Genomic DNA, 20,536 nt, shown 5'->3' on the forward strand with positions numbered 1-20,536 from the left:
GATCCCATTATGTTTGGTTTAACTTCATATTTTGCTTCGTTTAGCCATGCTAAATGTTAGCGCTATCAACCAGAAATCTCTTCTTCTTCGCTGCTGGAAAGCACTGGATGCACAGACTACCGTTGTTAGAGCAGCGAAGACAAAACAAAGGACCCACTGCAGCAGCAAAGAATGGCGACTGTGTGACAGTTTTTGTCTGAATGTGGTCATTAAAATGCCTTCCAGACCAGCGCAATCGTACATGATAAGAATTGACATAGTTTATCAAAAGTTTACTAACTTTTGAACCATAAGTCCTTGCCTTTTACTTGTTTTTCCCCTTGAAGCTAGCTGTTATGCCTTTCCATTGAGGCTTTTGTTGCCTTTGAATCCCTTGCAGCAGCATTTTCAGCAAGCCTGGAACTCGTGTGACTTTTGGGGACTTTAATGATTAAATCCAGACCAGTAAACCCGATACTGAACGTCTTTTTATGCATTTTAATTGACTTACGATTATTTACCACTAGCTCGAATTCTAACCACCATGTTGTTTCCCCTTTGTGAGGGTCTGCTGGCCAATGGCAGGCTGTTCTGTAATCGTGTGATGCTGCCCAGATAGAGCATAATGGAGAGTGATAGAGAGAGCCTGTGTTGCAGCCCCCTGTATTATTGTTATTTTAATATTTAGCGGTAAAACTTCTCAACTCATCTCATAGAGATGCTGTACATTGAGATTCTATTTGTTTAGCCATGTTCTGAGTCAAATATAGGTCTAAAATAATTTGCTAGTCTGCACAGTCAGCCCAGAAAGTTCATACTGGTATCGGATCAGTACTCGGTATCGGCCGATACCCAACACCTTGGTATCAGAATCGTATCAGGAAGTAAAAAATGATATCAGGACATCCCTAATGTTTAGCGTTATTTCTTGCAGCATGTCAAATTAGCCTTTCAATCTGACTAAGCATGGACTTAAAAAATACGTCAACATGTTGGTCTGACTGAGCTGGTTTGTGGTCAGATTTCTCAAAATTTGGCTAACGTCTAATTTGGTTGGTGATCCATTTACTCTTGTTTGGATTCACTTTGATCAGCCCTGAATAGGCCAAGGCACTCTAGGCGATCTCCAGTTTTTGTGTTGGGCTTTGACCTGGAAGTCAAACACCATAAATGCTCAGCATTCCTGTCTCTCTGGATAATACTAAAGCTGGAGGGATTGCGTTCAACTCATCTGTAACAGAAGGGAAATGTAGACATCTTGGAAGATGTCCAGTTGTAACTACAGCTAAAAGGGGTCACATCACCTGGGCCACCTACTGTAGCTGAGTCATGCTGGCTTCAGTACAGAGAAAAAGAAGGTAGTCCAGTTAAACAACCCAGTCAAGCTATAACCGCAGCTTGGTTCAACTGTGCATGTAAATGTACCAACTGTGATTTCAGTGTCATCTTTTTCACGGCATGTCTGTCTCCCACTTCTTGTCAGACAAGGTAAATCTCCTGCTGTGAGGGTCATAGGTGAAAGGAGAACACTTGAAGATTTCAGGAGCTGCCTGTTTTGAGATACTCTAGAGACTTTAGTGGGTGCTTAAGCTTGCACATCATCAGTAATCAGTGTTTTCCACCAATAATTTTTACTTTTTATTCACACTGATATTTAGGGGATGCTGGGTATCTGCTTCTACTCAGGTCTAGGTATCAGAATCAGTATTTGTAGGAGAACTGGAACATCTCTAGCTGCACCTACCGCAGCTTATGTGAGTCCTCCGCCAGTGCTCTACCTTGACCTCCGATTGTCAGGCCTGGACACGTCTTTCTGTCTCTCAGCGTGCTGTTCAATCTCCACTGGTTGTCTCGCAGCTACATGTCAGGAAAAGTTGGGCTGTGTGAGGGGAAAAAAGGCTCAGAAATGCAGTGCTGTTATCATCTCTGTCCATATCTTCTTTAACCTATTTTAAGAAAAAAGGAGTTATTTCTGTCCTGGGATCCAGAAAGTGTTTCAGCAGAGGAACTGAGTGATCCTCACACCACACATCTCATCATTGGCCTAGTTTCTAAAAATACAACATAAAGTATAGCATGAAATTGCCTTGAGGGAACTTTGCGTTAAGTTTCGGTGGGAGGATCTTTGACTTTACCTCAGCTGTTGTAAAATTTCCAAATTTCAGGGTGCTGAAGCAACGTAATGAGTTGTCTCTTTGGGTGGGGCAGGAGGTATATTTTTGTTTCCACCTGTGTGCTGACACTAAGTGGGGAAGAGCGCTGTAATCTGCTTTAAACAGGATCAACGCCGCCACATTTGAGGATCATAAAGCATTATAGAGCCTGGTTTCAGACATGTTTGAAAAGTTATTCAGCCTCAATCGTTATAGTTTCACTGCACAGGAAGTGAACCTGTGCAGTGATGACTAACATTTATGAAACAAATCTCTTGCTACATGGGGAGGACTTCAGAGTCATCCACTTACCATCTGTGTCAGCAGTTGGATAAGTTTTTCATACCCTCATGTGGACTGATTAACATTTCAGGTTCATAGTGAATGGGACGGACATGGCTACAAGGTTTTTGACTTATGTGGACTTCAAAACATTGTTTTTTATTTGTTTGAGACTTTTCTTCTGATCTAATCAAGTCTTACTCCCATCCAAGGTCAGTCAATATCAATAATTTGCATTGTTGATACTTCATAATGGTGATGCATGCTGTAGTGGTGGATAACTGGCAGGTGAGTTAGTCTAATGCCAACTCTTTACACCCATTCACATTAAGCATCAAATTAGTCTGTGCCTCTACACCTTAAGCAGAGCTTCATAAATTATTACGTTGTTTAACAGTACATTTTGGCAATGGAGGCAAAGGTGCAGATTGGCTACTATTCACTGCTTTGCCTATTTAAAATCCATACTGTCTCATTTTGTTTAAAAAATATGAGCGAAACAGCCCCCTGAATCTCCGTGTTATTGCCATTCCCTCTGTTTCCCTCCCAGTGGAAACTTTGATGTACCTTCTTTAACAATGACTTTACAGTTAGAGGTCAAATTAAGGTGAATTCGTAAATATTTAGATTTGCCCTTGGCATCAGCCTTTGAGGACCTTTTATGCCCTGCTGTGAAAAAATATCAAAAGAACATGTTTGCAAGCTTGACAAGTCTTTGAATGCTCCACCAAAAGATGAGTCTGGAAACAGTGGGGGTTTCAGAGAGGCTCTGTCATGACTCTGCTGTGAAGTCTTCAGAAGAAGAGTTGCTTATCTGTCAGAGGAAGAGGAGGGGGTGAGGGAAGCAGGATGGTCACTTCAGATATGAAAATCTTCATTCATCTAAGGCTGGTTATCATACATGTTTACTCAAGGACTGAGCATAGTCATAGCTCCCCATCAAACTAATAGTCTTCTAGACTTGGAACTATTCCATTTTGGGATTTGATCAATCCTTTTTTCACTTATTCAGACTTCATTACAGCAACCTGGCATGCAAGATAGACCATTTCATAAATCTACTGCATGGATATACACTCACCTGCCACTTTATTAGGTACACCTTGCTTGTTCTGGGTTGGACCCCCCTTTTGCCTTCAGAACTGCCTTAATTCTTTGTGGCATAGTTTCAACAATGTGTTGGAAACATTCCTTGGAGATTTTGGTCTATATTGGCATGATAGCATCAAGCAGTTGCTCCAGATTTGTCGGCTGCACATCCATGATAAGAATCTCCCATTCCACCACACCCCAAGGTGCTCTATTGAACTGAGATCTGGTGACTGTGGAGGCCATGGTTGAAGTACAGTGAACTCATCGTCATGTTCAAGAAACCAGTTTGAGATGATTTGAGCTTTGTGTCATGGTGCATTATCCTGCTGGAAGCAGCCATCAGGAGATGGGTGCACTGTGGTGACAAAGGGATGGACATGGTCAGCATCAATACTCAGGTAGGCTGTGGTGTTTAAATGATCAAGTGGTGCAAATGGGCACATGGTGTGTGGCAAGAACATATCCCCCCCACCATTACATCACCACCACTAGCCTGAACCATTGATACAAGGCAGGATGGATCCATGCTTTCATGTTATGCCAAATTCTGAACCTACCAGAGATGGTATTCTGCATATTGATTGTAACGAGTGGTTATTTGAGATACTGTTTCCTTTCTATCATCTTGAACCAGTCTACCCATGCTCCTCTGACATCAAGACATTTTCGTCCACGCAACTTCCACTCACTGGATGTTTTCCCCCTTTTCAGACCATTCTCTAGTGTAAACCCTAGAGATGGTAGCACATGAAAATTCCAGTAGATCAGCAGTTTCTGAAATACCCAGACCAGCCTGTCTGGCACCAACAACCATGCCATATTCAAAATCACTTAAATCCCCTTTCTTCCTCATTCTGATGTTTGATTTGACCATCAGCAAGTCGTCTTGACCACATCTACATGCCTAAATGCAATAAGTTGCTGCCATGTGATTGGCTGATTAACTCTTTGTGTAATCAAGCAAAACATGAACCTAATAAAGTTTTCGGCGAGGAGGGGGAACATTCTGTCTGTCACATTCATGATTGGCCAATCAGAGCAACAAGACAGAATGAGGTTTTAAGCATGAGCTTTTCCTGAACTGGCAGGCTACCGATGCCGTAGTTGTGAAAGACGGAGCTCCTCTGTGAATAACATTCATGCCAAGGCTGGTCGAGAGACATATGAAAACATGTGCTCTGCCAAGACAAGCTTTCAGTGTGACTCCTAATTCTTGTTTCAGAAGAAAATGTGGTCCAGTTCTGATTGAACTTCCGCTTTCCAACAGCAGCATCCAAGCTAACAGCTACCGCGGCAGCAGCCACCGGATGCACTGGCAAACCTCAACTGTAATGATCACAAACCCATGCTGAAGAAGGCTGGGGGAAGAAGGAAAACATCTTTTCCCTCATAAAAGGTTTTCAGTGTTGCTCTTTGCTCTCCTTTGAATAGAGAAATGTTGTCCAGTGCTGACAAAACTGCTGCTTGTCCAGGTTTATCACTCCACTAGCAGCCATTGTACACAACCACTCAGTACAACTAACCATCACTCCATAACTCTGAAAAACTCATGCCAAAGTAACATGAAAAGCTTTTAGTGTTGTTTTTACTCTTGATTTCATACAGAAACGCGGACCAGTTCTTGTAAAACTGCTGCTATGTTGTAGCTACGTCCGAGCTAATCACCACAGGGGGCGGCCATTGCAAACTGCTATCACAACTAAACCTCGTCCATAGCTACCACCTTGTTCTTGTTAAATGACACTGATTGGTCGGAACAGTGTTCAGTGCAGCACAGACGTATGGATTGGGCTTATCAAGATTAATTTGTCTGATGTTAGAGATGGAGTCTGGCAAATCCATCTGCTTTGCAAGGTTAACATAAAATAATTGGTAACACTTTATTTGAAGTTTTATTCATAAGACTGACATTATGCTGTCAGAATCATGACATAGCACCGGTCATTAACATGAATAGGGCTTCATGAATGTTGCCATTAAGTGTCACTCACTAAATTATGACACCTTTACTGCAAATGTCAAGTTATCATGATTATGCCTTCCAAAAACATGTCAACTTTGCTGTAAAGGTGTCATGATTTAGCGAATGACACTTAATGACAACATTTATGAAGCCCTATTCATGTTAATGACTGGTGTCATGTCATAATTATGACAGCATAATGTCAGACTCATAACTTAATGATCTTCTTCATGACTTTAATAGAGGTTTGGTTTTTCAGAGACGATACAATACCGTTTGTAAGTAGTTCATGAGACCAATAACTGATAATTGGATGTGTTTACTATGGCGTAATATTTACTTAATGTGGCAAAAGTAAACAAAGGTAAAATTAAAAAATGAAATAAACTATTTAGCCCTCGCTTTTTCATCATGAAAACTTAATTAAAAACTTTTTGTTCTGCTTTCAACAAAAAATGGACTTAAATCTTTAATCATTCTGAGTCTTGATTCGTCAGATTGTTTTAGTGTGAATCAGAAATCTCATCACAAGATAAACAGAGAAGACTGGAAGCCTGACATTATATTTGATGCCAACTCTCAGGGCGTGAAAGTGTTTGATATTTGGTGCCACGGGCAGTTTTTGTTCCCTGCCAAAAAAGTATTGAGCTGTTCTGCCCTGCCTCGGCTACATGCTGGATGTAGAAATCAGTGTGAGAGTTTTAAAGGCAGAAGTGATAGTGACTCGGGTTTCGTTGTGGCCCTCGTGCTGGCCGTTTGGCCCCACACCACACACGCTTCAAGGTCACAGTGGCTTCTGTGGGGAGGCCATGCTTTGCGCCTCCACATCCTCTCTGTGTCCAATGTGGGAAAGCTTGAGAGGCCCCTGGCATGCTCTTTGAGAAACCCCACAACGGAGCAGACACAGAACAGTGCCGAGCTCCACTGACTCACCGCTTTCACTCAATGAAACAAGTATTTTTTTATCCTCTCTGCCCAGTGGAACCAAATCATCATTACAGGCTTAATAACAGACACGGCGGTCACTTTTGCCCATATGATTAGCCAGAATACTAATCCCATGCTTCTCTTGGTCTTTTCATCAACTCACCAGCTCATGAATGCAGCCAACAGGAACACAAACCGCACCAGCAGGGAGTAGTAGCCCTCAGAAAGGGAAGTCCAGAGGATTGTGGCTGTTGTATGTGGCACTAGGGACATATAATCTGTGGTCTGTTACAGAGCGAGAGTCCTAGCGGTCCCGGGTTAGACCTACTGCAGTCTCCTGTGAAGAGAAGCATTCACAGTGTTTCTGTTGCCCTAGACCAGCCACCCCCGCAGACATAGAAACAGTATTAATATGCCATGAATGGAGACAGACAAGCATTATCAGGCGGTACAGCTACTAAAGAAGCAGGATGCCTTGTAGAATGCCAGAGGGAAATATTTCTCTGCATGAATGGTAGAGTCCCCTTGACCACCGCTGCTGGTGTCATGTCAGCCTGGCCTGCAGGGGTGTGTCTGTTTGGTTTCCAGCTCGGCTGCTTGCCTTAGGGATGGCTGCTGTGAATAATTAATGAGATTTGTTGGTTTTAGAAATAAAACTAAACATAGAGGAGTACTCAAGCTCTTGTAGCAAGGATCCTGATGATAAAAGTATTAAAACTAACAGAAAAAACTGGCAGAGCTATTAAAGTTTAGGCTGAAAGGTTTTATAATGTGCTTCCTTTTTTGTTAAGCTGAACAAATATTTAAACTAATGTCACAAGCAAATAACAGATTGCTGTGAAACCACAGACTTTAGCAGCAGTTCTCCATATTAAATGACTGCCTTGCACTGATCTAACATCTTGGCCTTTGGTCGTCATGGAGATATAATTGGACTTCCTTTATATTCTACCTATAAGTGTTCCTTTCACTGTGTGAATGAAATGGCAGGGGAACAGCCCAGCCCTTTCACTGCTGTGTGATTGCACTCCTATGAGGTCTGCAGTTGGCCACAGGCACAGAAGCAACTGTCTTCATTAGCTGCACAGGCTAACCACTTTCATGCACATTAAGCAGCCAGTTCAGCACAATAGTGGAGACTTTGACACACATAGAGGTGAAAGACATTAAAGTTGAGCATGCTTTCTTCCTTGGCTTGTTATAAGACATTTCATGAAGTATTCCTGTAAATTCTATGTATATGGTTAAAGATATCATTTGATTTTATTTATTTTATTTTCTATGTTGTTAGAAGTTCTTTCACCCGTATTAATACTGATTCTATTAACCTCCTGAGCTTTTGTTTGGAATGTTTTTGTTTTAGTTTCCCCACTTATTTGGGATAGTTAGGACCTGAGAAGTTTAAAAGCTCAGCCTTGTCCTTGAACAGGAATTTTTTTTCACCAAGAATGTTCTTCACTATCAACACAAATTCCCCAAAACTTCAAAGAAAGTTCCTCAAATTTCTGGGAAAATTGTGCAACATATTTCTAAGGTTTCCCATAAGAAGTACCCCAAAATTTCTTCAAATGATTGTTTCCGTGAAGCTTAATCATAAAACCTAGATTTTAATAAAAAATGTCCCCAAAAAATCCATGTAAATTCCTGAAAATAAAAAAAAGGATCCAAAATAACTTCCCAAAATGTACAAATATATTTAGCGAAATTTCAATGAAAATGACAGAAAATGTCCCCAATTGTCCTATCAAATTTCCTTAAATTTCCATAGAATTATAGAATTATAGAAATTTCAGAGGACACCTGCTTCCCAATCAAATTTCCAAAATTGAAAAATAAAGCATAAAAAGAATGTGAGAGAAAAAAAATCAAATTTTTATGTAAATATTCAAAAGATCCATTACAAAAAACTCCTAAGAAACACCAAAAATAAACTTACATGTCCATGACAACCACAAATTCTCTGTTGAATTGAGGTCTGGGCTTTGAGTCGGCCACTCCATTCATTCTTTTTGTCTTTGAACCATTTCTGTGTAGGTTTTGTTGTATGCTTTGTGTCATTGTCTTTCTGGAAAACAAATCTCCCACCCAAGCTGTAGATCTCTTGCAGACCGAATAAGATTGTCCTACAGGATTTTCCTATTTTTTGCCGCGTACTTATACAGGCCTTCCAGGGCTGAAGCAACCCCACAGCATGATGCTGCCACCACCATGCTTCACAACAGGGATGATGGGTTTGTGGTGATGTGCAGTGTTTGGTTTCGCCAAACATGGCGTCTTGTCTGAAAAAGCACCATTTTGGTCTCAAAAGACCAAAGAACTTTCTTCTACTGACCATGGAGTCTCCCACGTGCCTTTTGGCGAGCTCTAGTCGAGATTTAGTCTGAGTTTTCTTCAACAGTGGCTTCCCCTTTGCCACTTTCCCATTAAGCTTTGACTGGTGAAGAACCCAGGCAACAGTTGTTGTATGCAGAGTCTCTCCCATCTCAGCTGCTGAAGCTTATAACTCCTTCAGAGTAGTTATAGGTGTCTTGGTGGCCTCTCTCACGAGTCTCCTTCTTGCACGCTCACTCACTGGGAGGACGGCCTGATCTTGGGAGATCTACACATGCCATATTCCTTCCATTTTTTGATGATGGTTTACCTGGCATGTAACCAGATGATCTCCCTGTATGTGATGAAGCTGCTTCATTATGTTTTCTGTTCACCACTGAGATAATACTTATTGATCCACAGGAAATTCAGGATATTCTAAATAGGCTAATACAGTTTGCCCCTTTGAGTTAAGATTAGTGAATGCATTCATGTGAAATCAAGAATTTTGTCAAGATACATACAGTAAGAAGTTAAAGACTTGTCCTGGTGTAGATTAGGAAATATCTTATCAGAGAGAGCACCATGGAAGCTAATTCAGTGCATTCTTACACCATAAGTATGTGAGTCCTCAGGGGGAATCAGAGTTAGAAAGGACAGGAACACCAGTCATATTTGATTCTCATCAAACAGAAAGCAAGTGCCCTGTCACATCTGCGTATTTCTTATTCCCTCCAGTCAAAAAATTGATTTTTTGTAGCTTGTTTCCTGTCATAGTCTTAAGAAAGCTGTGACAGTTTAGCCATCAGGCAGCTCATCCCAGTGGTGACTGCTGTAAATGGCTTCCTCTGTGGGCTCCACTTAGTCTGAAAATATTCACTTGGTTGCACAAGAGAAGCCCAAAGTCAGGAGAGCATGAGCTGCATGACTACCTTTTAGTTCAGTCATTCACTAATAGATGGGCATGTACATGTTTTCATCCTCTGAGAGTAGTGTGATGAAAGTGTTGGCGAGGTATTTACTCTCTTTTTTTAAATTTGGCTTTATCACAGTGCCATGGTGAAGGCTGGACTGAAACGAAACAGAAAAAACATGAAAATGCTTAATCAGTTGTATCTGTTGATGCAACGTGGGAGTAAATCAATAACTGTAGTGAGCCATTTCTATGAACGACTGTCAGCCAAGGTGAAACTGATTAACTCTTCAGCATCATCATTTTTATCATCCATTGTAGGAACATGTTTAAAGCCTGACTAAGACCTTGAATATCAGTGATTAATATTTTTGATTTCCTGTGTAATAGCATAGCTTAAATACGGGATGTCCTGAATATCAAGTGTGAATCACATACCCAGAACATCCTCCTAATAGGGAACACTGTCAGCACCAAACCTAGACGTGGCACAAATAGAAGCACTTGCCCACCACCTCTTAAATTAATAATATCTGCTACCAACACGTACGTCTGTTGAATAAGGAATTGACTGCATTTAGACACACGCACACTGCTGGGCTCCTGCCTCCCAGGGGGCTGAAATGCATTAAGATGCATCTCCAGGGAGTTGTAGTATTGGGTCCACACTCTCCAGATAAAACTCTCTCAGGCTCATTCAGCAGCTGTGAAGTGAAGGTTAGCAGCAGGACCGGCTTGTATCACTTACGCCAAACTGCACGCTGACACATCATCCAGTCCAGCCTCCCCCGGATGGCACGCATGGCAGAAAGCAATGAGTCATGCTTCATTAAGAGAAGGATATTAAAAATGAAGGTTGTTGATGCGAGCACAGCCATTAGCAACCATGGTCAAGTCTGAGGAATTTAATCTAACACTGAGATGGAGACTGTATATTGCTAATTCAATGGGAATAAGACCAATCAAGGACCCTGTAAACTAAATCTAAGACCCTCTTATGATAGAGATGGTGGTTTAGCTGCTTTTTTGTTTGTTTTTTTCCAAGAAGGCAACAACGTGCAGGCACAGACAAACTATAGGTACAAGGAGGCACTCGATATTTATGCTTTCATGTGTCCCTAACTGGGTTTTTTATTCCCTAAATAAATTTAAACTGAATAAACAGTCAGCATACCAAATTGCCAGCCTCTTACTAGGCTGCCACGGAAATGCACCAAAAGAGAGAAGACGATTAGTAGGGCCCAATTTTTTTTTTCAAAATTCCGTTTTATTTTTTGTCAAATTCCGTTTTTTTTTTTCTGTTTTAATTTTTTGGAATTCCATTTTTTAACCTTCCCACTAATTTTACCATAAAAAAGTGTCTTGTTTATGTAAATTAATAAAAAGTTCACTAATTAAATAGAAATAGCCTTAAATTTCTTGAAAAAGGGCCACAGTTGGACCTGAAGCCGTTGTTTGGATAACCCTGATATAAAATAATTATAACGGGTATAACACGCAGATATTTCAAGCATTTTAAGACACATCTATGTGTATAATCACATCTTAACTGATCTTTATAATGTAAACGAAGAAATCCTTCTCTTCTCTCAAACAGAGAGCGATAGTAACTTAATAAGAAAGTAACATTAAAGTTAAATGCTTAAAAGTAAACGTGTTACCTAAATTTTCTTTACTCCCACAGTCTGAAACAGTCCATGTAGTGTGATGCTGCATTGTGTTCTATCCTGACTGTAACGGTTCTCTCCTCAACTCTCTCCATATATTGCTGTCTGTCCGTCTGCCTCATATCAGACCGCTACAATAATGCAGACACATGTTGGCTTGTTAAGCAACCAAAGGGAACTATTGTATCTACAGGAGAAATTATTAAGCTAATTGATAATCGAATATAACATCATTTAGACTATGGGACTTTGTAAAATCTCGAATCCATCTGACTCGAGTTTGAAGCCCTCAAGAGGGGAGCAGGTCCTCAAGCTGTGACTTCATCTGTGTAACTCACACCTCTCTCTCTCTCTCTCTCTCTCTCTCTCTCTCTCTCTCTCTCTCTCTCTCCGTGACTCTCCAGTGTGGTGAGGTAAAATAACTCGAAGCATGGATGAGTTTTCTTGTAGGTGCAGCATTATGTCGCCCTGTACTGCCCCGTGCTGAGCTACATGATGTTTGCTGGTGTTTCAAGCGGCTGCTTTGACATGCTTTGTATTGTTTATGAGAGGGCAGGGTGAGTGTTTGTGAAGTGAGGCACACATTGTGCCACGCTTTAGTGTTCCCCCTGAACATATTCTCCAAATATACGTTCCTCTTTCTAAAAAAAACACAGCATTTCAGTCAGTTTCATTCAATTTCTGCCATTGTTGTTTTGGTTCAACATGTGCATGCAGCGTAAGTGGGCCACGCTGTGTGTCACGTAATCGTTTCAAGAAAGATGCGGTTGGCTGTCCACACGGAGCTGAAACAGTAAGCGTTTACAGATTTGTTCACTCAGGGACCTGGTTTTAAAAAGTAGCGTTTACGGCCTCCCAAAACGCCGTTTCCGTGTTGATGAAACTCCGATACGACAAAAACCTTTTGTGTATACTCCTGAATTCGTCTCCATATGGACAGGGTCTTAGTTCTTGCAGATGAGCAGATCGAGCTAGACAGACTTGCAAAGTATCTGGTCAACTTTGAAATACAATACAACGCACAGACTCACTCAATGCATAAGCAATAAAATCACAGAATCGTGTTGAAATGAATGGCAAAAAACTCCCCAAAAGTCAAAATAATCCACTGTTTACATACTATTCATGCAGCATCCATGCCGTCTTATCTCAAGCTGATCAGGGCTATGCTGTGCATCACTCTAGAAATACTTCCACTGTGCGAGGTAGCTCGCCTTTGGTCCTAACAATGCTGAGGAGCACAGTGCAGTTGGTATGTGTGGAAATTACAAGTTAGCCTTAGTCTTTAGATTAAGATTCCTTTTGGTTTTAACCACATTTTAGCAATTTTCACTCTTTAAAGTTTGAGTCCAGAATGTCAAACAGTCTAGCACTAACATGTTAGTCCTGTCTTAGTCTCCTTGACAAAGCTGAACGTACTTTTATTATTAACAGTCTATGTTTAGCTAGTCTTGTCTCCCTAATGGGAAGAGGGTAGTTGATGAGCATTTTTATTCATAGTGTTAGTAAGTTAAAAATTAATACTGCTTCAGACAGCTCCACCTTTTATCCCTGACATTTTAAAATGCTCTCGTGTTACACAGCTTTGATCTGAACTGGACTTTATGTGCTTGAGCTATGAAAGGTGTTTTTTTTGTTTGTTTTTGTTAGATTAGACAACGTTGTGACTCCAGTTATGACAAATGATTTACAAAACAGTTGACAACCGAATGTTTTGTGATTATTTCATCCTTTTGAGGTAATTTCTTTAGACTGAATGCTAAAAATGCTTTATCAAAGCGATTAAATCTGATAAATTTGCAGAGCTCCTCAGCGTCCTTTTGTACTATAACTCAATTTATGTTTGTGGAACAGTTATTAAAAGAAAATATCATTAAAATGAAGCACATTGCCTCCTGGGAAAAGATTAAATTTTGACCTTAAAGATATAACATGGTTCATCTCTATTGCTAAAAATGGCAGATCACAGATAAAAATGTCAGTTGAAGTCAGCTTTATGCAGTCAGTTTGTAGGAAAATAATTTATAACCCTCTTCCAAGCCCCAAATCTTTTCAAACTAGCTGTTACTTTGTGAAAACATATTTTGATTATTGTGCTGAAATCCGTCTAAATATTCTTGCTGAGTTTCTCCATTGTCCGTTTTCTTGAATATGCCCATTGTGTTTTTGGAAGCAGGCATTCAGTGGCTAAATGGAGGGATGAATAAACGACAGGGAGAGAGGGATAGCAACAATTGGATTTGTAGGTTAATAGCATCCTCATTGACAACATCACTTGCTCATCATGCCCCATTTCAGGCTGCAGTCTGAGCCAAACAGGGCTGTGCTAAATCCGGAACGTAAGCAGTGCAATGAATGAGCTCAGTTCAAAACACCAGATGATTGGCAACTGGCACTATTAAAGCTTTCAGCGCCCAATTTATCCTCTGCCCACTGATGCAATAATCCCTGATGTAAAGCATCAGTTAGTGTTGCGGGAGTGCCGCAGCATTTGGCTTCATGCAGCGCTGAAGTATCTCTTTGAGTACAGCCAGACGGGCTGGATTATTCCAGGGTCAGGACCACGGGATTAGATCCAGGGCTTATCACAGCTCAGTCAGGGAGACAACAGCCTTGTTGGCCTCTGGGATTATGCAGAAGACTGACATTGAGCCAGGCCGACCACCCAGCCTCCGTCATGCTTTCTCCACGTCCGTCTGTCCTCCGCCTGGCTTCCCCTCACTCATCTACACGTCATCGAGCGCTAAGTGCTGATTCACTGCCACCGCTGGAATGTAAATGTGACACTAATTCTGTTTTGGTCATGCTCAGGGTGATGAATGCGTCAAATGTCTTATGGCAAAACACATTTTTAAGATGTTTAAAACTTAAGCTTGATGATATGGGGTAATTGCTATGTAAATTTAAAGCAGTTCTAGGAACCAAATGTTGGGTGATTATTTGCTTTCAATGACCAAGAAAACGCAGCCATAACCCTTACACTGTCACAAACCCCTTCTTGAATTTGAATAGTGCCCTCTTCTCTCACTTAGGGCCGGCTTTGGCAATAAATACGACTGAAGATCTGCAGTTTTCTAAGGTTTCAGTACTTTGATACTATTGATCATTGCATTGCATCATAGCAGAGATGTTTTTATTGTAGAACTTGATGAAATCAGATGTGTCTGAGTTTGGACAACCTTATCAAGAATAAACATTTAACAAAATATTTTCATTTTTAAACAACTTTGAACCAGTAACCTACTTGGCAAACTGTATAAAATAAACTATACGTACATGAACATCTGGAGTGACTCTGCTTTGAGTCACCAAATGTTTCCTTGAAATTATTGCCAAGAAGTAACATAAAAGTGTTTAGAAATCCAAAATCAGTGTGTTATCTTCAAACAAGTGTCTCTGATATGACTCCATATCTCTGTGTGGGTGTATAAGAAAAATGCTGTCCTGCTTCACTCCTCCTGCTGCTGATCTTGTGAAACATTTTTTTAGAATCTCACTCTAAGTAAATAAATAATGTCATTTCTGTTGAAGCATAAGACTGTAATGAGTATCCCAGAGTTAGTGAAATATCATCTTTTTGCTTTCTAGGACCAAGCTGTGCGAATGAGTGATTGATGCCAACTTCGCTTCTTCAGGTAAACACACACGAGATTAGGGCATTGGAAAATTAATTATAAATTAGATTAAATCACAATATGGCATGCCACAATTTTCTAATCTCAGAGTGCAATATTTCTTTAACCTGAAATGTGTTAAAATACCAGTACCAGCAATTTTATGCTCTACACATTATACAAACATTGAGGTTTCTCCTATAAAAATGTAAGTTTTTCTTAATCAAAAAGAGAATGATATTAAAATTACAATCCCCTTCAATATGGCAACTGATATCACATTTACAATATGAGCCAAAATAATTGCAATTAGATAGTTTTTTCAAAAACATTTATCCCTAGTCGAGTTGTTCTGATTCTGATACCAGTATCAGAAGTAGCTCTGATACTTCTGAAATTGGGGGTATCGGCTTCAATAAGGACTCGTGTTTATGCACTAATCTGATAGCTCTGTGACGCTGTAAGTTTTTTTCCTGCTGATTATTGAGAGTTTTACTGCTAAATATTAAAATAATGACACAGAGGGCCACATCACAGGCTCTGTATCTCTCTTTCTCTCCATTATGCTCTATTCAGGTCATTTACACAGCATGGCTGGCGGTTGGCATAAAAGCTAGAGGCAAAAAAAAGACTGAGAATTGTTTATTAAAATGGATTAAAAAAACATAAATGATCAAATCTACCTATGTAGATTTAATCTTTAAGCTCAGCAGAGTTTCAGGCTAAACAGAAAAGCTCATAAAAGGGCTACAAAGGCAGGGATAGCATCAATGAACTGTGCAATGGCTAGCTTTAAGAGGGAAAAAAGGAAGAGGCCTAAAATTTATGGTGCAAACGATTTAACTTTCAATAACCCGTGTCACTACTTGTCGTATACGATAGAGCTGGTCTGGAAGGGTTTTTATCAAATACTTACAGAGAATAATAAATGTCATGCTGCCGCCAGACTTCGCTTCTGCAGTGAGTCCTTTTTTCTCTGCTTTGTTTGGTTCTTATTTGCTGCCTGAAATATGGTAATCTGTGTGTGCAGCATTTTTTAACAGGGAAGAAGAATTGATTTCCGGTTTTAATGCTAACATATAGTATGGTCAAATGAAGCAAAATATAGTTAAACTAAACAGTATAGAATCAGTGCTCAGTATCAGCTGATACCCAACACTCTGGTATTGGGAAGGAAAAAATTGTATTGGACTATCTCTAATCTCTAGTTTAATTTATCTAATGTTACTATTATATGGAATACTTCATTGGTTGTGTTTGTTGAACAATACATTAATTAAGAAACCTAAAAATGATCCCATATTAAACACCAATCACAATACTGGGAGGAAAAATGCAGTTGGATTATTTTGGCAAATCATTTAGCCCTACACATGATGGGATTATGAGTTCATGGTTTTAAATCAGAGAAGTGTCGACTTGGAAAAAAATAAACATGTAAGATTAGGATAGGTGATTTAAAATGGTATTGTGGATTATGTAACCCATAAGTCTTTAATCCTGCATCTTGATGAAAAAGATCTTTTGGTTAAGTAACTTTTATGATTGATTTCCTTGAGATTTATGTTTTGTTTTGTTTTGTTTTTTTTTTTAAACTAATACCCTCCTGTCATTGTTGTGTGCTTCCTCTATGTAGGGCAGAATGGGTGTGTGTCCCCTGCTCCTGCTGCTTGGACTGGCCCTCGTGGTGTCAGGCCAGGATGATGTTCCCATCACAAGTATGTACCTCGTACACTTAAAGCTTTTGTTAGACTTTTTTTTCTGATAGTCATGAAATAGACTGAAGTTCATATCAGTGATTATGTTTGACCTACAAAACAAATGGTTATTTCTACATTGTTAGTATTAATTAACAATATGTAACTCCTACTTTTAAAAAGAGGTTTCTAAGTCAATCTGACAGTGCAACGACTTTCAACATAGAGAAAGAAATCTTCTCCATGACCACAGAGCATCCCATTCACCTGCCATTAGCACTGTGTAACTTTGGCTGCAGTTCTCTTGTATGTAAAGCTTCATGGCACAATTTCAAACACAAAAAAATAATAGAGGCTATGTAGGAAATTATATACAAAGTTTTGACATGTGAGGGCTATTATAGCTTCTTTTTCAGTTCATTTCATCTCATGTTGACAAATAACTTAATTTTGCTTGTAAAATAAAGCCATTTTTACACATAAACTAAAATTAACTGAAAGAGAAGTACCATTTATAACCTGTGTCAAAAAATTGTTAACAGTCTCCTATATTGCCGCTATTATTTTTTCTATCAGAAAAATGAGCAGAAAAAGCCACACGTACCGTTAAACATTCTTAACACCTTGAATTACAGCGATGCTGATTAGTACAGGATTAGAATTACCTGTGAACCTCTGTGTGCACTGAAATATGGTCAGTAATTGGCCTTGGAGTTTTTACTTTGCAAATTAAAGACATGGTTGATTCTTATGGGATTTAAAATACCAACAGCCTGTGCGATTAGTACAAATTACCAGAGGTCCCTAGGTAATACTAACCCCATGCGAGCAGTGCAAAAGATTCTCAATGAGTTATGCATTTAAATTTGAGAAGAGAGCAGGATAAATCTTTTTTTTGTGTGTGTTTTTTTTTTTTTTTATTTTCTCTGTTAAAACCATAACGTATATACTGGGCAGAATCAGCTGATTTATAACTCTTTGTTCGAGGCACCAAAATCAACTCCAACTGAAGTTCCTTCTAAAGTTTCTTAACAGCCTGTGGGCATCAGACATCACATAGTATCACAGTGTTGCACACTTGCTCTCCACACTGGATCTGTTAAATATTTCCCATTTCCCTACCCAATGAATTTCTGTTTCTCTTGTGAAAAATTTTTCTCAGCCAATCAGTGGAGATTAGTCAACGTCACAGAAATGACATCACACCATCCGACCAATCAGCAGCTCCCCAGAGTGTCTTAGACTTCCTGTTTCCTCTGGAACTTGCAAAATGCAGTTTTACGATGCTTTAGTCTGATAGAAATGTCCCCAAAACTATAATTATCCATGACAAACTGATGGAACTTGGACAATATAAAGGTGAATAGTAGTGCGAGATGTCATGTATAGAATTTTAAGCAATTACTGAAATTTTAGCATGAAAAATGGGGAACCCATATTGGAACAAGAATTGCGCTGTGCTCAGAGTATTTTCTTGACAAATAACATAGGACAGTAGTTCTCTATAGTGTAGTGAGATGTTGCCACAGTTTTGTAAAAAAAATTAATAGCTATCCAGTGGTAAATTTGACTAATTTAATGAAATTTTTAAGTAAAAGTAAAATAGATGATAGTTGGCCAGGTTTATAACTAATAACAGTTTTTTATACCTATCTTGCCTGTATCAGTTTTTTATTTTTACCTTATTTATGCTGGAATTGATGTAGACATTTGATAACTATGATATTTTTTTTTCATTTCCTGGTATGGTTATAAAGAAAAATAGTGTTCTGCTTTTATGGTGCTCTTCATGTAACGTAATCTTTCTCTTCATTGTACAGTGTCTTTGAGTTTTCATGGAAAGCGTTTTATATATAAAATATATTATTATTGTTATTATTATTATTTTTATAATTATGAATAATGAAATATTTTTGATTTTTGGCAGTTTTAGAATTCTATAAAAGTTTTATTATAGGAACCATATATGGTCATTTAATTGACTCTAATTTTTGACATCATAATGAAAAAATATGTAATTGACAAAAGTAGAAAAGAAGTCTTGGGATGTCTGAAAATTTGAATTTTCAAGTATTTTAATGAATGCCCAACAAAGGGTTTAACGTGGATATGGATAATATTAATGCTCACTTTTCTCCACTTTGTTAAATGTGCTAAGAAGCTCTGCAGACTAAGGAAAGTGAAAGAAAGTCAAGGAAATCTTCCATCTGACACTCCTTGTGCATTTTATCGACTTGTCTTCCCCCATTTCTACAGGAGTGGTAAAGGAAATGGGGAGCAGGGCAACAGAGGAAAATGTTGTACAACATTGCTCTGCTTCTCTTGTGCACTGTCTGGACACTACAGTATAAATTATCCTAATCATGCTTATTTTATCACGGACACTTGCTTTACCATCTTTTCTTCTTTCTCTCTCCAGGCCCTCCTAATATCACTGCCATACCCACAGACCCCCCTGTTGCACCATCCCTCAATGTCACACTCGCACCCACTCAAGCCCCCACCGGCCCACCTACAACACCAATCCAACCAGTCATCCCGCTGACCACAATAGCAACAACAATAACTACAGAAACAACAACAACCACCGCCCCCGCTGTAAGCCCGCCTGATGAGGAGGACGTCAAACCTGCAGGTCCCAACGCCACTGGGCGACTGTTACCAGCTCCTCCTCTCGCACCTCCTTCTCCCACCGATGCCCCTCAGGCACCACCAAGCACCCAGCCCCCTCCTCCTCCCAACCCAGCAGAAGGAGAAAACGGGACCGCAGCCCTCCCTACAGACACCCCAAGTCCTGATACTTTCATTGATGAGGATGACGGTGCATTACCGGAGGAGACCACCACAGAGCCTGGGATGGAGTTCCCCACTGACGACACCCCACACGGTGAGTGTTTCTGTCAGAATTTACATTCTCTTTAGACTTCTTGGGGGATATATCTACCCTGGAAACCCCAAATCATTTCTCTTCAGACAGAGCAGAATCATAGAGGAGACAGAGATGTCAGGCACACAAATAGTAATCTAAATAGACCAGAAGTCAGTGAAGCAACAGGAGATGTGGAGTGACTCATTTTATCTTGAATGGAAAAACACCCACTTCCTATGGTGTGAGTAATGTTGTAAGTCTTTGTCTGTACATAAAACCTACAGCTGACTGTGAGAAGTTACTATTCACAATGGATTGTTTTTAGTTTTAGTCATTCAGAAGAGTGTGGTTAATCTCTACAGCACTGTTCAGAGTCTGTGTCAATAGCTATTTTTACATTATTGTTCCACTGCAGTGATTTATCAAAGCACCCAACAGTATGGAAATATTAATGTCTAAGGTTGTGATTTTTCACAGCATCAAGGGAGCTTAAGATGCACAACATAAAAACAAGGGCAATCTTCACATATGCAGATTCCGATTCAATTTTTCATTCTGCATACTTTGCAGTAGACAAAGGTAATCATAACCCAAACAAGCAGAACCCCTAACAAAGAAGCTTTGCTGACATCATCAGCATTTTATCTGCTGTGTATACTGAAGAGTAGAGATGCTCTGATTGTGAAAAGAAGTGCTGATTCTGATGCATAACGGTACAATTAAGATGATGGCTGATTCCCATACCATTACTTCTTTGTTTTTCTTTGTGTTTGATTTTTAAATGAGCTGTGATATTTTATATACTTAAATTGTTTCTAGTTGTCTGTCCTGTTGAAATTCCACTGATACTATACCTGAGAGGGCTGAAGCAGCATCGCCGCTACGTTGCATTGTGCATATGACTCGCCTCTAGTGGCACCCCTAGCACACACGGGCAAAAGCATCACTGGTCAAACTCCTCACCACCCACTGCTGGGTGGGCCAGGTGCTTGATAACAGAGGCAGAAGGATCCCGTTAAGGCTTCGCCCCCCCACAGAGCAGTGGTATTTCACTGGTAGCTGAGGCCTCC

The 20,536-nt window shown here is 39.8% G+C and overlaps 1 protein-coding gene across 2 annotated transcripts in view; it reads left to right on the forward strand.

Moving 5' to 3' along the window:
* ptpra (protein tyrosine phosphatase receptor type A) overlaps positions 1-20,536 on the forward strand; it is a 52,062-nt gene that overhangs the window by 3,873 nt on the left and 27,653 nt on the right. Inside the window, exons 2-5 of one of the 2 annotated variants that reach the window (XM_041781734.1) lie at positions 14,319-14,365; positions 14,875-14,921; positions 16,537-16,618; positions 19,017-19,484. In XM_041781734.1, coding sequence (XP_041637668.1) covers positions 14,901-14,921; positions 16,537-16,618; positions 19,017-19,484 — 571 coding nt within the window. In that variant the 5' untranslated portion in view covers positions 14,319-14,365; positions 14,875-14,900. The remainder of the gene's footprint in view (positions 1-14,318; positions 14,366-14,874; positions 14,922-16,536; positions 16,619-19,016; positions 19,485-20,536) is intronic. The other variant, XM_041781725.1, reaches the window with a different exon arrangement.

Source organism: Cheilinus undulatus, linkage group 3 (genome assembly GCF_018320785.1).
Source record: "Cheilinus undulatus linkage group 3, ASM1832078v1, whole genome shotgun sequence".
Lineage (NCBI taxonomy): Eukaryota > Metazoa > Chordata > Actinopteri > Labriformes > Labridae > Cheilinus > Cheilinus undulatus.